The sequence below is a fragment of the Brienomyrus brachyistius genome, chromosome 3 (genome assembly GCF_023856365.1).
Source record: "Brienomyrus brachyistius isolate T26 chromosome 3, BBRACH_0.4, whole genome shotgun sequence".
Taxonomy (NCBI): Eukaryota; Metazoa; Chordata; class Actinopteri; order Osteoglossiformes; family Mormyridae; genus Brienomyrus; species Brienomyrus brachyistius.
In genome coordinates this window covers 7,832,487-7,849,883 of record NC_064535.1, presented here as the reverse complement: position 1 = coordinate 7,849,883, position 17,397 = coordinate 7,832,487, and the positions used below count along the sequence as shown (strand labels likewise).

General features: G+C 43.7%; 1 protein-coding gene across 3 annotated transcripts; it reads right to left on the bottom strand.

Annotated features, from left to right (window-relative positions):
• Nucleotides 1–941: 941 nt before the first annotated feature.
• On the bottom strand, nt 942–17,311 carry xpo1b (exportin 1 (CRM1 homolog, yeast) b). Of its 3 annotated transcripts, none has more exons than XM_049008114.1 (25): nt 16,940–17,311; nt 14,789–14,920; nt 14,152–14,253; nt 11,726–11,798; nt 9,420–9,481; nt 9,259–9,303; nt 8,774–8,955; nt 8,549–8,597; nt 8,296–8,415; nt 7,707–7,835; nt 7,226–7,384; nt 6,569–6,766; nt 6,342–6,480; nt 6,045–6,226; nt 5,641–5,797; nt 5,318–5,481; nt 5,093–5,227; nt 4,680–4,863; nt 4,270–4,376; nt 3,783–3,977; nt 3,534–3,702; nt 3,268–3,402; nt 3,005–3,164; nt 2,800–2,896; nt 942–2,385 (listed from the first exon to the last, which is right to left on the bottom strand). In XM_049008114.1, the coding sequence occupies exons 2-25, from the start codon at nt 14,912–14,914 to the stop codon at nt 2,239–2,241; spliced, it is 3,216 nt and encodes a 1,071-aa protein (XP_048864071.1). In that variant the 5' UTR covers nt 14,915–14,920; nt 16,940–17,311; the 3' UTR covers nt 942–2,238. The 3 variants fall into 3 exon arrangements, with proteins under 3 accessions (XP_048864071.1, XP_048864072.1, XP_048864073.1); XM_049008115.1 differs by lacking the exon at nt 16,940–17,311 and adding an exon at nt 16,800–16,933; XM_049008116.1 differs by lacking the exon at nt 16,940–17,311 and adding an exon at nt 16,327–16,787.
• Nucleotides 17,312–17,397: the final 86 nt, after the last annotated feature.

Here is a 17,397-nt window from a genome sequence, read left to right as displayed (position 1 = left end):
GATACTGGTCCAAAATGAGACTGAAAAGTGCAGACAGTGTTCACAGATCATACATTAGACAGCAGTACAGGTCACTTTGGGTTATGTTAAAATAAGGTTGGCCTATTAGGCTTCTTAGAATCGAAGATGCAAGACGGACATCTCCCAAGTCCCAATAAGTCACACGGTACTCGGAGCTCAACAGCACATTCTGGGCACCACACCTGTGCAGACACTTCACCAATCTTACAGCTGAGGAAACAGCCATTACTCCTGATGTCAGGAAGAAAAAAAAATAGTTAATAATTCCACCCAGAATAAGGCTGGTGCTTAAACAGTTCTGAACAAAGCCAGCCATTCCTACTAGTTCACACTAAGATTATTAATGATGCCAAATTCTGGTTAAAGTCTAGTTTCTCCTCCCATGGAAGATCCCAGGTTCACCTTTAGAAGCTACTTTACCATGCACAAAAAATTGCATTTCACACTGAATCAGAGGATTTTGCTACCAATTACTACTATAGTACCTTGTGCCCTGTTCGGGGGTGGGGGTGGGGGTGGGGGAGCCAAGACCAATAACTGGCTCCTGACCAGCATTTCTGTTTGTGATTCATCTACTCCCCCCCGGATAGATTCCACGAATGATCACTGCCCCCACCCTACCCCCCCATGAAAGGAGGTCACAGGTGGCTCAGGTCACATTTCCTTGGAAAGCTGCCACACGATTCTGGGTTGCCGGGCATGATAGCGGAGGCTCCAAGCTAATGAAATATGACCGGACATAAACCCACCAAGAGTACGGCAGACAGACCTGAAAGAGAAGCACCGTTCCAGGATACAGGTGTCTTTTTTGGGTGGGGAGGGGGGTACTTCATTTTAAAAACTGTCTAACAGGTTCAAAGCCCATTCCAAGGGCTACAACTGAACCAATGAAAAATGAAAAAGTTAAGCCAGAGACAGAATTATAAAATTCTCTCAACTTTAATCGTGTCCAAAAAAGGTTTCACAACAAATGTAACACTTAGTGAAGGGAGACTTTGTCATTAATAAAGATCAGTATTTGGATTTTATACATTTTTCTGATTAGGTCGCTGGAAATAGTTTTGTTCTGGGTAGATGCCACTTATTTATCTGGATAGATTTAAGATAAAAATGAAAATGCAAAAATACAAAATTAACTGTAAACCACGTTTATTTTGCTCTAAGTAGTGTTCTTGAAGCACTACAGCATGGTAAACAATGTAAATTAGTACAATTCAATCTTGAAAGCCATCAGAATTAACATGAGTTATAAAGATGCAGCCGACAGTAACCCATAAATATTTCAACCACTTTCTCAAAACTTCGATTTAATGAAGGCTCACAAATGAGCAGCAGTCCTCATTGAGGAAAACAAAAGCCTGATGTCGGCTAAGCGACAGCACACACACACACGCACGCACGCACACACACACGCACGTGCACACGCACGCACGCGCGCACACGCCCACCAAAAAAAGAAAGGAAAAAAAAAAAAAAAGTAAAAATAAACAACTTTATGTTCCCATGGTATTAAACTCGCTTTACATTAGGGATGATATGCACATTATCTTGCGGCGGAAAGAAGAAAAAAAAATAATAATAAACCTCGCTGCTGAGCCACGGATAGGGGGTTTAGCCAAGCGCGACCGCCAGCCCGACTGTGCCCTGACACCACAGACGAAAAGGGGGTGGGGTGGGCTGGGGGGGGGAGAAGCAGCATCATTCAGACCTTCATTCATAATCTACAAAAATTCACATTCTCCTGCAGTGCGGATGGGAGCGGCCGCTGGACACCCTCCCCAGCTCCGCTCCGCCCCAGACCGCGCACGTCCGGCGAGAAGCCGCCACTTCAGACGGGCTTTTGGAGACGGACGTTTCACAAGACATTTGCTCTGCCTCTTATATACCGGATTTAAACAAAGAAACGGGCAAAGGGAGGGGAAGGAGGGAAGTTAAAATGTCTTTAATCCTTAACAACCTCATGCAGCTCTAAATAAAGATGACCAAACATAAACTTGAATTAACAATGGAAAGATATTACACAAAAAATCTCCATATAAAACGCATACTATGTAAAAAGGGCCACCGGGTGACACAGCATCATTTACATATTGGCATTGTTTTGGTCGACAAACACCCAGGTGCTGAGCCTGGCGGGGCCTGGCCCCCACCCTGCCCCAGAGCCAGTACCGCGCCGCCGCCGCTGCTGAATGTTTTCACTGACGGGACACTCCACCTTCAGTCGCACATCTCCTCCGGGATCTCGTGGGGGTTCAGGATCCCAGGAACAGACATCTGCAGCTTGTGTTTCTCTTCCTGGGCCTGGCGCAGTGAGGCCTCCCTCTCCTCCAGGAACAGGTCCGTGGTGTCCTCACCAGCAAACTCCTGTGTATGTGCATGGGGAGATATCACGCCATTTACACACCCTGGGCTGCCCGTTTAAGAACCAGGTAACGGAGCCAACACACAAACAGCATTCGAGGGGGTTCATCTAAACTGGGGGAGCCCTATCTTATCCGCAAAGGGCCGGTGTGTATGCTGGATTTTGGGATAACCTTTAGGTCAGCAGTTCAAACCCAGATGTGAGGACGACTGAGCCAATCAGTCCTCTAATTAGTAATCTAATTAGGGAGTTGCAGTGAAAACCCACACACACACACACCAGCCCTTTCTGAATAAGATTGCCCACCCCTGAGCTAAACTTAAACTCTTTATTGTTTTATGACAATATACATAAAAAGAGATGCATTGGTATCAATATTGCAATATACAACTTATCTGACAAAAGATCTTCCTCACCTTTATCTGCACCAGGAAGTCTCGGAGGTGCTCCTTGAATGCAGGAATATCTTGATTTAGGCTGAACAGCCCTGTTACAAATACCTTCACCTGGGCGCTGTTAAGAGGAGAGAGATGACGGTCACAAAGACGCAGGCACTGCATATAATCAGGAGAACAGCTCAAACTAAACTGTTCCCTCAAATATTTGAGGGGAGATACTCACTCTTGCAGGTGCGGGAACGCAGTTTTGAGTAGGTTGGCGACGTACTCCTGGATGAACACCTGGTTGTTGACTGGGTTCGTGGGGTTCAGCGTGGTACTAATTTTCCCTTCCTCTACCAGGTTGAACATGTACGCAAGGATCGATGCATGCATCGTCAGACCTACAAGGAGAAGCACGGCATAACCACCACGTAGGGGTCATATGCAAAAACCCCAAAAATGTCAATCCCCCTCCCCACCGCTAGACCAGAGATCTTCCCTCACCAGCCGTGTGAGACGTATCTGTGACGACAGAGAAGATATGTTGCAGAATATCGCAGAAATAGGTCTGATAGAAGCTCTGTGCTGCAGCCTCCTCCTGGGCCACGTTCTGGAGCAGAGTGTAGAGGATCTGAAGACCTGGGAGCAAACAGGGAGACGGCTTTAGGATTAGGGTTATACAACTAATCCTGCCACTCTTCAAATTCATGGACGGATGAAGAAAAGCAGAAAAATGCTGAACGCAGTTAAAAGCAGGCGGGGTGACTCACCGGTGTCAGCCACGTTCCTCATGGTGTGTTTGAAGGCCCAGATGATGGAGTCCAGCACTAGCTTGAACTGCGCTGGAGGAATGGCCAGGAAGGCTGGGAAGCAGTGAGAGTTGACCGCTTGCAGAAGATAGAAGAAGTGTGTTCGATGCTCTGGATACTCCTCAAAGTCCTGAGGAAGAGGAGCGGGTCAGAGAGCTGGAGTCGCGGAGGACGACGCGAGAGATTCCGTGCACTAAAAGGCCAACTCACTTTATTGATCATATTCAAGGTGCACTCAAACACCGCGTCAAATATCTGCGGGATCTCCCCGGTAATGTGTCCGCCCAGCTTGTTGACGATGGTTGCCATGGTGCTGAGAACTTCTGGCTCCCTGGCTGCTGGGACATTCCTCTGGTAGTCGATGAGGACGGCATCCAGGAGTGGCGGTACGAAGTTCTCACCGACCTGCAAACAAAACAGACACACGAGTCAATGCAAACAGCTTCAGACGTGCGACCAGAATACGGCAGCATTCCGAAATGTAATAGTTTAGAGAAACACACGGGGACATTACAGACTCCTAAACAAAGGCTAATGAAAGGCTGCGAAAAACAAGATCGAACCAGCGGCACTTCAAACTTGGTGTCAATGCTGATATACTTGAAGTTTTCTTGGACTTAGAATTACACAGTCCAGCCCCACACCCCCCAAACAAGCTACAAGTGGAATTCTGAAGCATTTCAGTCAAAGGACTTACCATCTGTGGATCATTGGAGCGACTAACCCAGCCCGAAATCAGCTTCAGTGTTTCCCGTTTAACTGTCCGCATGCTCCTTATCAAAGGCTGCTTCGTCACCATCTCGCCTGAGGGCAGAACACCACCTTTTTAAAAGTCTACATTTCATGGTATTTTACATGTCAATCAAGTGTAAACATACCCATATTAAACATGGCGCAGAGTCACTCATTATTTCAAGGCAACCGATCATTGGGAGATTTTCCAAGTTCCTCTATAAATAGCAATACCGCATGAAATCCATTGGCTGATGGTCAAGGTGTGACAATACCCTGGACACCGGGGGGGTAATATTTCCCACATGCTGCAAGGGTACCATAAAGGACCCCATTACGCATTCACCGAATTAGCCCAGAGCTGCCCCAGCTTACCGTTGGTCTGGATAGCAGCAGAGATGTTCTCGCTGAGGCACTTGTACACGTTGAGCATGTCCAGGTAGATACGGCCCAGCTGAATGACGAAGGGGTGGCCGACAGCTTTGCACGCCCGCACGTTGGTCTTCAGGATGCTGCCCAGCTGTTTCACAGTCTCCGGGTCCTTCAGAACATCCACGTTCTGTACAGAAGATGGAATTGAACGCATTTACAGATATCTTTTAGTAATCGGCTCATTTGATGGCTCATTATTAACCAATCACCGTAGTTTTCAGCCTGACCTGTCTCAGTTCAACGTGAAACGTATTCATATATAAATTATGAAACACAGAACTGTGGGGAAGTAGACTCTCTTATATAAAACCTCCATAAGTAAATATCTATGATTAAGTTGCAAAGCTGAGCCTCACCTTAGTTGCCTGCTGAATGATACTGTCCCACACTTGGTTAGGAAGGAGCATGTATTTCTCAATTAGATGCTCCTGGACAGCCTGGTCCGTCTGAGCCCCAATCATGTAGCCCACAGCCTCATAAAACGTGTGGACCTAGAAGCAGTCGGGCACAGAACACCCATCAGCTCGGTGTCAATGCATCTTCCATCGGGCCTTGCACTGACGGCATGGGGTGCGTCTCACCTGCTGAGGCTGAAGGTCACAGATGATCGTGTTGATGTTGTTCAGGATCTCATCAATAAAGGGCATGACCTCGCCCACCTGCACTTGGACAAAATGCCGCCGACATTTCTGTGCAATCTTGATGAAGGTGTCGCATGCCATGTCCTGCACGCCGTCGTGGGTTTCTGCAAAACCAAAGCAATGCCTTACAGCTTTCACAAGGGATGGTCCCACCTATAGTTACATCCGGAGCAAATGTGTAAATACTACAACTGAATCCTGACGATCAGCTCAACTCCACTGTGCAGAAAGGCCATTCCAACCAGTACAATGGTCTCACTCACCATGCATGAATTCAAAGAGCTTGTTAACTACAGTTTTCAGGAACTTCCAGTGGGCTCGCAGGAAGCGAGGGTACTGGCCTACGATGTACATGATGTTGGAGGCGATGATGGCTTTGTTGTCCTTGCCCCGCTTCTGTTCACAAAGTCCCAGGAGGTCCTGCGATAACATGAACGCCCATCAACCAAAACCTCAAAGCATGAAAATCCCCTTTTGTCAAAAAAGGCTGCACATTGGATTGACAAAATGTATGAATGCTGAATTACCAACTGCTAGAGCAGGAAGTATATGAGCTCACCATTCACTTCAATATCCCTCCAGTTCTTATGCACTTACAAGCAAACAAATGTAAGTGCACCTTTGTGGGAGGACTGAATTACGAGCGAGTAGGGGAATTCAGAATTACCTTTATGACGGTCACCAGGAATCTCTTCTCATCCTCTTCGTGCATAGCCCCGCTAATGGATCCAATTGCCCAACACAGAGTGTTGAGGTTCTTCCAGGACCATTCTGTGCCATTAACTTGATTATGTAGCTTCTCTGTCATTATTCGCTCTGTGTCCGCATAGTCCAAGTGTGTGAGATACACTGAAGGGCAGAAAACGTAGCGTTGTCACAGGATGGGGGGGGGGGGGTTGGTGTTCCCTCTGCTGGCCAGAATTGCACATCGATGGTAAGGAACAGAGCCTGAGCTGGAACTTACCGAGCGTCTCCCTCATGTTCTTGTAGAGGTTTATGGAGTCAGTGTCCTTCATGAACTCTCTGACTACCTCTCCCTGGTCATTCTCTACCACCAGCACCTCCTCAGGCTTCGCCATGCGGCTCACCATCAGCAGGCGGACCTGCCGGAATCGGGACGACGCAATAAGGCAAGGCGGAAGGACCAGCTCCTGAGGGCGGGGGCCACTGAGGACGGCTGGGTAAGCTCACCTTGGAGAGCACAGGTAGGTAGAGCTGTCTGCGGGGGGGCACGTCAAAGTGCTGGCTCCCAGAAAGCAGTGGGGACGTGGAGGTGGAGAAGGGGCTCTCTCTGTACAGCTCTGCTGCCAGGTGGTTCCAATACTCTAGACAGATCTTGAAGATCTCTGTTTCTTCTACCTCTGACACCAGAAGCATGTAATGCAAAGCCTGGGGGGTGAATAGAGAAACTATGAATGTTTGGGAGCAGCCTCACGTGTCCTCTCCCTCAGAACAGACAAGGATATCCAATCGCCAACTATTGTAATCAGTACTACTACACCAATCCAACTTATACAAGACGCAAGTATTTTGACTAGGTGCTTTTATCTATAGCAACTAACTTGCCGAGTCATACAGTGTTTTATTTTTCCAACATAACTAGCACAGCAGTACCCATCCAGCACCTTGACCTGGGAAGCATCAGTGTACCAAGTAGTGACCTTTACTAGTGAAGCTAGGCAGTCACCCAGCATTCTTTACTCAAAGGGTTCAGTAATTTTATAAAAAATACGTTACTTCAGGTTACTCCTACCAAGGGCCCAACAACAGCTGTTCTCCAAAAGCTTCACACTGCAGATCACCTCGGAGTTCCTTTACAGCTATACTACACGGCTGCAGGAAACTGACCTCCATCAGCGTCTCCCTCAGGTTTAGCCTCTTCTCGATCAACTGGCCATGCTCCTTCAGGAAGGTGCACAGAAAGAGGCTCAGGTTCTGAATGAAGTTCTGCTCATCATCCTTGCCATTGGAGTACGCCAAGCGGATGTTCGTGTTCAGAGGAAGCATCTGCATCACAGGGAGAGGGCAACTTTAGGAGAGACAGCCAGGAAGACAGATGGGTTCATTTTCACAGCCGTTGACTAACTCAACCATGCATCAATTATTTGTTCAGAAGATACCTTCCCACCTTCTCTCAAATGCTCCACTTTCACAGGTGTAAAATCTAATTAAAGTCAAGCTGGTCACTGTACCATGAGCCCTTGGAAGAGCAGCAAACACGTGAAGCATCCAGCAGCCGACACCCACAGCAGCACCACACACCGCACACCACACACACCACACACCACACACCGCACCCAAAGCAGACAGTGCACCACTTCTGCAGTACCTGCTTCAGCTGCATCATGGTGAGAGTGAAGAGTGTGACGAATTGCTCCTCGTACTGGCTCACGCTCACGCCCGCGATCTCCGTCAGACACTTCAGGGTCACGTTGCGGAACATGGGCACATTCAGAAACTGGGGGGGTACACCAGGGAGTGGGTTACTGGCACAGTCGCCCAACAGCGCTGCTCTCATTAATATGGCTTCCAGACACCAGCGATGCTCCTTAGGGGGAAGTATAGCAGCTATGCATTTTCAGAATCAGCACACTATTAATTAAATGGGTTACAGTCTTTGCCAATGCATTTACACATTTGCTCACAAAGATCTATTCATTCCTAAGTTTATGGCGCGCTTCGAAATGTATGAATGTTGACTCACTAACTGCCAGCGCAGTAAGCATTTATAAGCTCATCATTCATTTCAGTATGCCTCCAGTTCTTACGCACTTGCAAGCAATCCAATGCAAGTACGCCTTTGTGGGAGGATGGTATTAACATAAAAGAAACTTCACTATGTATGTGACGGTGACATGCCAGGCAGACACTTCGGAGCCTAAGAGTCTTATATTGTATCATAATCAGTCGTGTGGTACCTTATACACAAGTGTGCTGATGAGTTTAGTTTCAAATATGTAACCCAGGGGGATCCAGTTCAGGAACCGCAGCAGAGTTTCCAGTGTGGCATGGACCAGCGGGGCGTTCTGCGAGTTTTCCTATAAAAAAAAAAGTTAAAAAAAAAAAATCAATATTAATATGTTTGCCACAGAATAGGATTTTTTTTTTTTTTTTTTTAAAGAACCCAGAATGCATCGCTTCACGGACGATGCGACAATAACCTATACTTACCATGACAAACTGGCAGAGCTGGAATATCTGCGAGAATTCATTGCACATGCTGACAGGAATACAAAACAATTTTAGAAACAATTAGATGATGAAAATTACAGGATTAAATCAGAAGGGATCTCTTCCATAAACACATGGGTGATACCAAAATCCCCCTCCCCCCCTACAGCAGATACTGCATCCTCATGTCACTCAAAGTTAGTCCGATTCGTGCAAGTAACCCACCTGTCTTTCAGGTGCTTAGCCTTGACTTGCGTCATCTGGCCGCTGGAGAAGTCGAAGACCTCCTCACTCAGCAGCTTGAGGATGATCATGTTGTTCTGGCACAGGCTCTCGCTGGTACGGCTGGCTCCCACGATGTCACTGATGAAGGTCGGCCAGTGCTTCGGCCACTCCTGCTTCAAGATCTGAACAACCCAGGCGGCTACAGGTTACTACCACGCAAACATTTCAAAACTTACGCTGAAATCTACCCATCTGCGTGACATTCATCAACCATAAATTCTAATGCACAAAAAAAAAAAAAAAGAATCGGTCACTTTTTTTAAACCATGTCACATGGGATACTTGGCTTTGTCATCTGATTCCTGCTTAAGTGATGGTATCAATGGCTGATGGGGTCTCCAGCTCATAAAGTCCATGCACCTCAGCTGGAATGCGGATCTGTGTAACTGTCTGAATTCTATTAAATGTAATTAACCCTCACTTACCTGGACCAGAATCATGTTGAGCTTTCCAATGTACACCTTCTCCTTCTGTTTAACAGACAAAAAAAGAAAAAAGTCTGCAAAGTGGGCAAACATTTTGCACGACATACATTTAAAAATGGTCTAAATTCAGGATTAAATGAATTACTATTGCACAAACGTACCTCTACATTTGTGGCATCCGATGAGGTCTTGATAATAAGACCAACTACATATTTTTTTATTCCTAGAAACAAACAAAATCCAACATTTAAAAACATTTTAGTATTTAACAAATGATTTTCCTCCTGGTTGTTGCCCAGCAGAAAAACACAGAAATTAGAGCAAAAACACAAACCTTGAAAGAGAAATTTTCAGCACTAAAAATTTAATTCTATGAACACTTATTGGGGGCGTACCAACTCTGCTCAAAGACAGGCACTGCAAAATGTGAAAAACAACTATTAGGTAAAAAGCAGAGTAAACAGGTTGGGATTCAAGAGAACGAAAGGCATTTCAAAGGACCCTCTGCTCTGGGTTACCTCTTACACATCTATAGATACACATCTACAGTCAGAAGACTGAGGTCTTTTATAAGTAAAACACCTGCAGAAAGAAACATTTGGTATTTGCCACAGTCAACATAAAAATGGGAAAGAGAGCTCATGATCCTGATCAATACTGACATCATCATATCCTTATACATGCATCAAAACTTCTGACAAGCCAAAAGGGAAGGGTACTTAATAGTAAGTGGTGAGGGAGCTTGGAACTGGACCACAGAGTGGAATTTCGTGAAACAGAGAAGACAGATGTTCAACTTGTAGAGAATTAAATGGCAGCGAAAACCAAGTCAATCCTCTGTGCTCCCTGGAGGACTGAGGATCATCTGGCTGACTTTGATTGGTCAGTGACCAATATCGGAGTACAGGCTGACTGGTCGGACATTAATGTCGCTGAAGAGTGCTGACAGTTTGGCACGATCAAAATGTACAGTAGAAACTAGCCTGTGAAACATTTGGATAAGTGAAAAATAAATACTAGAAGTGAAACAGTTGACAAAAATCTGTAAAGATTCTGCAATAACCAACTGTTCAGGAAATTGCTTTAGATAAAACAGGAGACAGATACAGATAAGGGTTTATTGGCAAAGCACCTATCATTGAGAAGTAATGACAGGGAGCACCAACTGGTTTGAACAGCACTGACAGCAACCACACCCTGGAAGAGCCACGGCACCCAGTATCAGTACTTACAGGATTACCACCAGAACACCATGAACCAGACTTGCAAAAATCAAGCTCAAGATTACACCCCAAGTGGTTATTTGGCAATGGTGCAGTACTATGCATTTAAAACCTTGTGCGGACAAAATGAAAGGATGCCACTTCTTGAGTGCACTTGGGTGACAAAACCAGAATGTCACTGACAGAAGGTCAAAGCTACTACAGGGTCAAACTGTAGTTAAGATAAGGATGTTGCTTGGATACCTTAAGACCAAATTTACAACTTCTCAATTCCTAGCCAAACAGCTGCAGAAGGATGAGCAGACTTGTAAGGCAGAAAGGTTCAACAACAATTTGGCACAAAAGAAAGAGCAGTAGGATTGCAGAAATCTTCTCTTTGTGTGAAACCACCAATGGCAAGACAAAATCTGTAATCTTAAGCCTACGTTTGACGAATGGAAAGCGAGGCTGTTTGCAATGCTAACCTTGCTTTGGAGACTACAAACATAAGGGCTGCCAAATGAAGCCAGATAAATAACACCAAATCCGTAAAACAGGGGCACTGGTAGACAAAGACATCAGAGAATCACACTCCCACACTAACACTGAGCAATAACGCCACAGAGCACTCTCAGGTCTCTAGACGTACAGCCCCGTCGCCATCAAACTCACTGGCGGTTTCACGTCTCAGACAGAATAGCGAATCAGTTCCCTTTCAACACAACATGTCTCTATAATCTTTCTGGCCCAGATGATAGGGATCCAAACTCACGATGGTTTCTCTCTCAATGCCATACGGTGCAGATCAGATGCTTAGCCTCAAGCAATATTTCGACATGGACTCGACCTAGCCAAACGCCACACAAACCAGCAGGCTTTGCAAGGTACCTGGTCACATGACACTTGGCAAAAGCTTGGAGCGATGACAAAATAAGAATTTCATGAAGGTGAGTACAAATCTTAAGAATGTCTAAGCTGCTATACTCATTCCATAAAAAAACTGCCCTTTTGCACTTCACAAATAAAAAAAGTTTAAAAAATAAATAAATAATCAGGCAAATATAAAAAAATCCATTAGAGCATTTTATACCATTAGACAGGAAACAGACTTACTGACAAGATGACATTTTAGCGAAACACAACAGCAAAACGCAGTGGTGGATGAATTGGTATGCAAGACAATGTTCAATGGCAACTCGCTCATGGTTTGTGGATTAACATAAACGATGACCCAAGATAAAAGATGACAGAGGAAGCAGGCTTACCTTCACACTGATTGCGGGGAAGAATCTTCCATCTCGTTTTAATAACCGTTTCCAGAATCTGCAGTGCATAATACTGTAATGCATGAGGAGAGGTAGATGTTAGGGACGTGGGGTACAACTTCAGACCTTTCACTGCATCTATTACCAAAATTATGCATTTAAATGAGGAAGAGTACACTTGCTCTGAATTGTGTCTCCCTGAAATATTATTAAAACATACGTTTTAAGAAACCGATAGGCAACTAAAAAATTAAGACCAAAAAGAGAGATACACACTGATACACATTTCATGCATTCAAATTAGGCTTTTCCTTCTCTCCTTCTTTGCTCTACTAAGTACGGAGATTTGGATGCAACCCTGTAGACGTCCTGCTGTTTTTCCCAGTATCACACCAGACAGTGAAAGACAGAGGGGGAGAAGGGGGGGGGGGAGTAAATATCCTTATAATCACTAATGCCTGTTCATAAATGTTACTGAAAAAGGGACATCAGACTCAATAGATACTGAGGGGATGAAGTGTTGGCCTCAAGAAATCACTAAAGAACACAGCTAACCTTACTGACCCTGTTTAAGTCAACAAACACATGCACAAACACACAAACAAGCCCACACACAGACACACACACTCTCACACACACAGGGCTGCTCGATACCGAATTATACAGCAACAAAACTGGGGGAGAAAAAAAAAAAAAAAAAAAACTGTTTTCACCTTGAACTGGTGTGCCTCTCAAGGAACAGCAAGACCAACCACAGGTTTACTTTAACTTCTATACTACTTGCTTTTTAAAGCATTTTATGATCAATTACTTTCAATGCACGCTTTATAGGTACTTCTCTTATATGGTTCGTATCACTGAGATCACCAGTATTTCAACTGTAGGGATCATTAACTCAAAATAAACACATAACTAAATAAATAAGGGTGGGGGGTTGAGGAAACACACAAAAAAATAGCTTAGGGAAAGGAGGAACACAATGCAAGATGTTAAAATGCCAAAGCAAGTAAGTCATTAATGGTGAACTCAAGCGGACTCCCATTTTATATGAAGCATCTACTGGCAATGTCAGTTTTCTCCAAAGCTTAAATATATCATAGATTCCCATTGGCTGCACCTTTAACATACAGAATAAATTAAAAACCAGAAACAAAACCAAGTCTTGCAAACCTTCCGACAAGTGCCAGTTTTAGTGCAAGACTTGTTTCGTTAATAATAATAATAATAATAAAAAAATACATGGAATAAAAAGAAGAGAGACCACAGTAAGATAAGCACAAAGAAATGAAGAGCCGTTCATGATCCCTACAGGGGAAATACCTGCTGCTATACTTCTCTTTATGACTGAGGTTAAGACTACAGTCTGAACCCTCCCTCCTCCCAGTGAGACAAATGCAATAGAAACCGATGAACAGAATTCAGTCAAAGGGAATCAAAAGGGTAGACCTTGTGGAGGCCTGCCGCCAAAGCCTAGCTGTGTCAAGGTGCACAGGAAGACACACCCCTTTTCTTCCTATTACAAGCAATCAACATAACGGAACAGTAAGATTAATATCAAATATTAACAATTGGAATTAAAATTAGAGAAAAAAAAAATGAAAAGCCAAAATGTTCAAGTGCTTTAGATAATGTGCCATTTTTTTAAAAAAAAATCTCTAAATAAATTAACGAAGAATTTAGATAAATTTAAGAGGTGGTTTACCTTTCGTTTTCTTTCTGTTCCTCTAATGACCTCACTTTTGGCAAGTTAGAAATTTGAGTATTTAAGTACTGTTGATAAATCAACTCAAAGATTAGTAATGACTGTCAGTGGGAAGAGCAAATTTACAGGCAAGCAAAAAAAAATAAAATAAAAAAGGCAAACTGATTTACCGTTACTTTGAGGAAGTCAAAGCCTGGGGTATATTGCATACCAAGATCAAAACTGCATCCAGTTTGCACATGGGCACCAGACACCCGAACATCTCTCGGATTCAAGTCACCCATTAATCGCAGCTAATAATTCATGTACCATTTGAAATAACTGGAATTGGAAATATCGCTATTACTTAGTGTAAGCCAATTGTCTTTAGACATGAGCAACAGGTATTTACAAGGTCATGAAGTAATTCTAAGGGAGAATCGCCAGAGCAAAGGCGTTTCATTCCAAATGGTGGAGTTTCAAGAGTAAGCTGGAACAGAGCAGGGGGAGTCGAAACAAGGTAACAGAGTGCTTCAGTGTTACCACTCCACATTAATGTCACCAAAGAAACAAACAAACAAAAAAAAAAGCAGGAAGTGTTTGTGACAAAGGGGAAAACAACAGGGCTCAGCAGACGTATCCAAACTGTGCTGGTTTCATTTCGTCCATGTAAATAAGCTTTTACTGGACTTCCTCAAAGTACAAAGTTAAATCCGGTCCATGGCACAAACCCGATGTAGCTTACTTTGGTGTTCATGTTCTGCGAGAACTCCAGAATGGTGTCAACTCTCGTCCATGCATCTGGGTGCTCTTTCAAATGGGTCAACACCTCCTGTGCCATTCTCTGCTACAGGGGAGGAATAAATGCAGATTACAGATTGCTGCTTAGGTAAGCCACTTTGTCTTAAAGAAATGGCACCAGTAAAACTAAATCAAATCATTTAAATTTCCCACGCACGGCTCAGTAATTCTTTTAAAGGTAAGATATTTATTGCTAAGTGCCTCTTTAGACTACACTCCGGAAAGCTCTTTGGCCAGAGAATCTGAACAAAAGCACCTCCTACAGACTAGTCAAAGGCTTGCAGGTTGTCAGCTGACAGCTATGACTGATGGGCAGTTCATTCAAACAGAGAGACATTCCATGGATACAGTGTAATGGAGTACAATTAATAAACATAATAATTCCATGACAGTATATTACAGAGAAAAATGTACTTAATTCTAACAGATATACCTGGTTTGATTGCAGATAATTATAAACATTTAACTGCTAGAATTAATACATTACAATTAAAAAATAAAGTGTGGTATAAACTGCAAAATACTCACATAAACCTTAAAATCTGCAGATTTAGATAGATTTTTATTTAATATCACCATACCTGGGGCCCTTCTCCATGGTACAGACAATTCACCACGTTGTCCAGCAGGTTAATGTCCAGTTTCTGGCTGAAGTCCAGCAGCTGTCTAGCTGCATGGTCCGCTAACATTGTCATAATTGCTGGCATAGAGCTCTGCAGTGGCGTGGGGGGAGGGGGATAAAAAGAATATCCGACAGGCAAAGTCACGTGAATTAAATGGTGATCTGCAGACAGCTGAAAAATCAAGTCCCCTCCTCCCCATACAATCTGCAGTATCAAAGACACTTAGATCTCTACTTTGTGAAACGCTTTCAACCTCATTTTGCGCACAACCCAAAATAACTGGTCAGTTAAAAAATATATAAAGATTGCTGGTACGTTGAATATCACAAACTTATGCGGTGCGAAAAAATAAGTTTGTACTCTAAATATCGCATTAGTACTCATCCTGGAATAACACAGAAGACCAAATCAAAGCAGTAATTGCTTCTTTTTATGTTTTATTCCAAAGCTAAATATTAGCCAAACACTATAAACAGAAAGAGAACGCGATAAGCGGGAATTATATAATAGCAAACCACGTGTGTAGCGCGATCCCATTACACGATTTTCTACGTCACACTGTTTACACCTGACTGTTGTGGACAAAACGGGACTTAATCGTCGCTGTACGAACGTCCTTAATATATTGACCGAGGTGTATTTAAAAGCCATAAAAAATGACATTGCTTAATATTGCATGGCAGAACGTTTAATGAATAATACGAAACGGCGGAAAGCCTTATAACCTCCGACGTATTAGCTAGCTAACGTAAATGATCAGGAAATCGCTGACTGCCTTTTTACACCATAACCTGTTGATATTTAATTTATCCAGCAGACCATAGCTACAAGGCGAGCTAGCGATGTAACGCTAGTTACGACTGCAAATCGATATAATGTGTCAAAGGGGTTGGGTCAGAGCGGTTTATAATCCATTATAGTTTTACAATGCTGCAATACATTACAGCTAGTAGGTCATATTAAGAATAAATGAATTATCAACCCAATTCATGGAAAAAATGGCTTAAACACACAACGTTTATGACCGATTCATAGGACAAGACACTTTCACCCAGGGGACAATTTATGTCCAGTGCCGTATATATTTTAACTAGTCGCGTTAATACACAACATCGATTAATACAAAAGCTATATCAGAGAACACACGCCACTTAAAAAGGTTCCGTAAAACCCAACGTCACAGCTATATTTGCTAGCTGGGTTGTAGTTTCAACTACTACGATAAAAGCAAATTCCCCTGGTTATAAATCATTCTTGGTCGCTTCGAGTTCGTCGCTAACGATCCGCGAAACACTAGACGTATTCAAATTAGCTAACTGTGCAATTATTAGCCATCTGATCATGTACCTGAACTTGAGATAGCCAACTAATGCCCCTACCTAAACGATAAATTACTTTTACTATTCAGTTTCCATTGCAATGAGCCACTCAACCGACTATGGAACTGGATTGATTACCAGCTTCACAATCGCACGACAAACATCTTTAAAATTTACCTTATAATCGCCCCTCCATCCAGAAAACCGCTCTCCCGGGAAGAATAACCCCTCCCACAAAGCTAGCTGCTAGCCTGCTAGCCATCGCAACGAGGGCATAAGCATGCTAGCTTCCTGCGCTCAACTCTCTGCCTGATTTTACTGGCAAAAATAACTATCCGATGCGCCGCCACTAAATTTCCTTAAGTTAAACCACCCCCGAGGCTCACTTGCCGTTCCAAAGAGGGACACGGCTAGCTGGCCGATTTCCTATCTAAATGATTGTGCAGCGCGCCTAATGCTACTACAGTTTGCGTTAAGCTCACGCCACGGGCGCTGTTATTAGTGGGAGGCATGACTTCATTCAATCCCGGATCGGGCCTTCACTTTCAATATCGCTCCAGACACCCATGCATGACATGAGCTCTCGTGTCAAACGGCACCATCCTCTCAACTGCGAAAAATCTATAACTGCCTATGAGCGGTTTACTTACCTACGTTTAATCACTCTTCCCCTCCTTTCGTTTTAATTCCAGCAAGTTAATTAGAATACAATAATTTCTTTTATATATATAAATCTGCAAATATGAAGGCGAGTAAAATGTTTTGTGACTGGTACACAGTCAATAATTACCTGCCAAAAATTCCAACCCTTTGAATGAAAGAAGTGAGGCGTTTGCCAGAGCCTAGATTGAATTCAGTACCGTTGCTGCTAGTTGAGAATTTTCTGTGGCTAACGTTAGCCCTGTTCCAATAGAATGAGTATTGTTAGCTGCTAGTGGAAAAGGACCACTGATATGGGTTCTCCAACAATAATCACGGCACGCTATGTAATTTGTTAATCCGATTCATTTTACGAAATCAGATAGTCCATTGATTTACAATTTAGTTCTTTACTGAAATATTTTATGCAGCGGGGCGGCTTAAGAGAATGCAAGCCTGTGCTTCTTCTCCTCTCAAGCAACAAACTCATAACCGGTTGAAACCGGTTCAGACTGGGAGATTCCATCTCGGTTTAGTTTTCAGCCGATGGCGCCGCGGAAAGTTTGGACAAACGTCACGCCCATCGTCGGCTACGATTGGCTCGAGTCC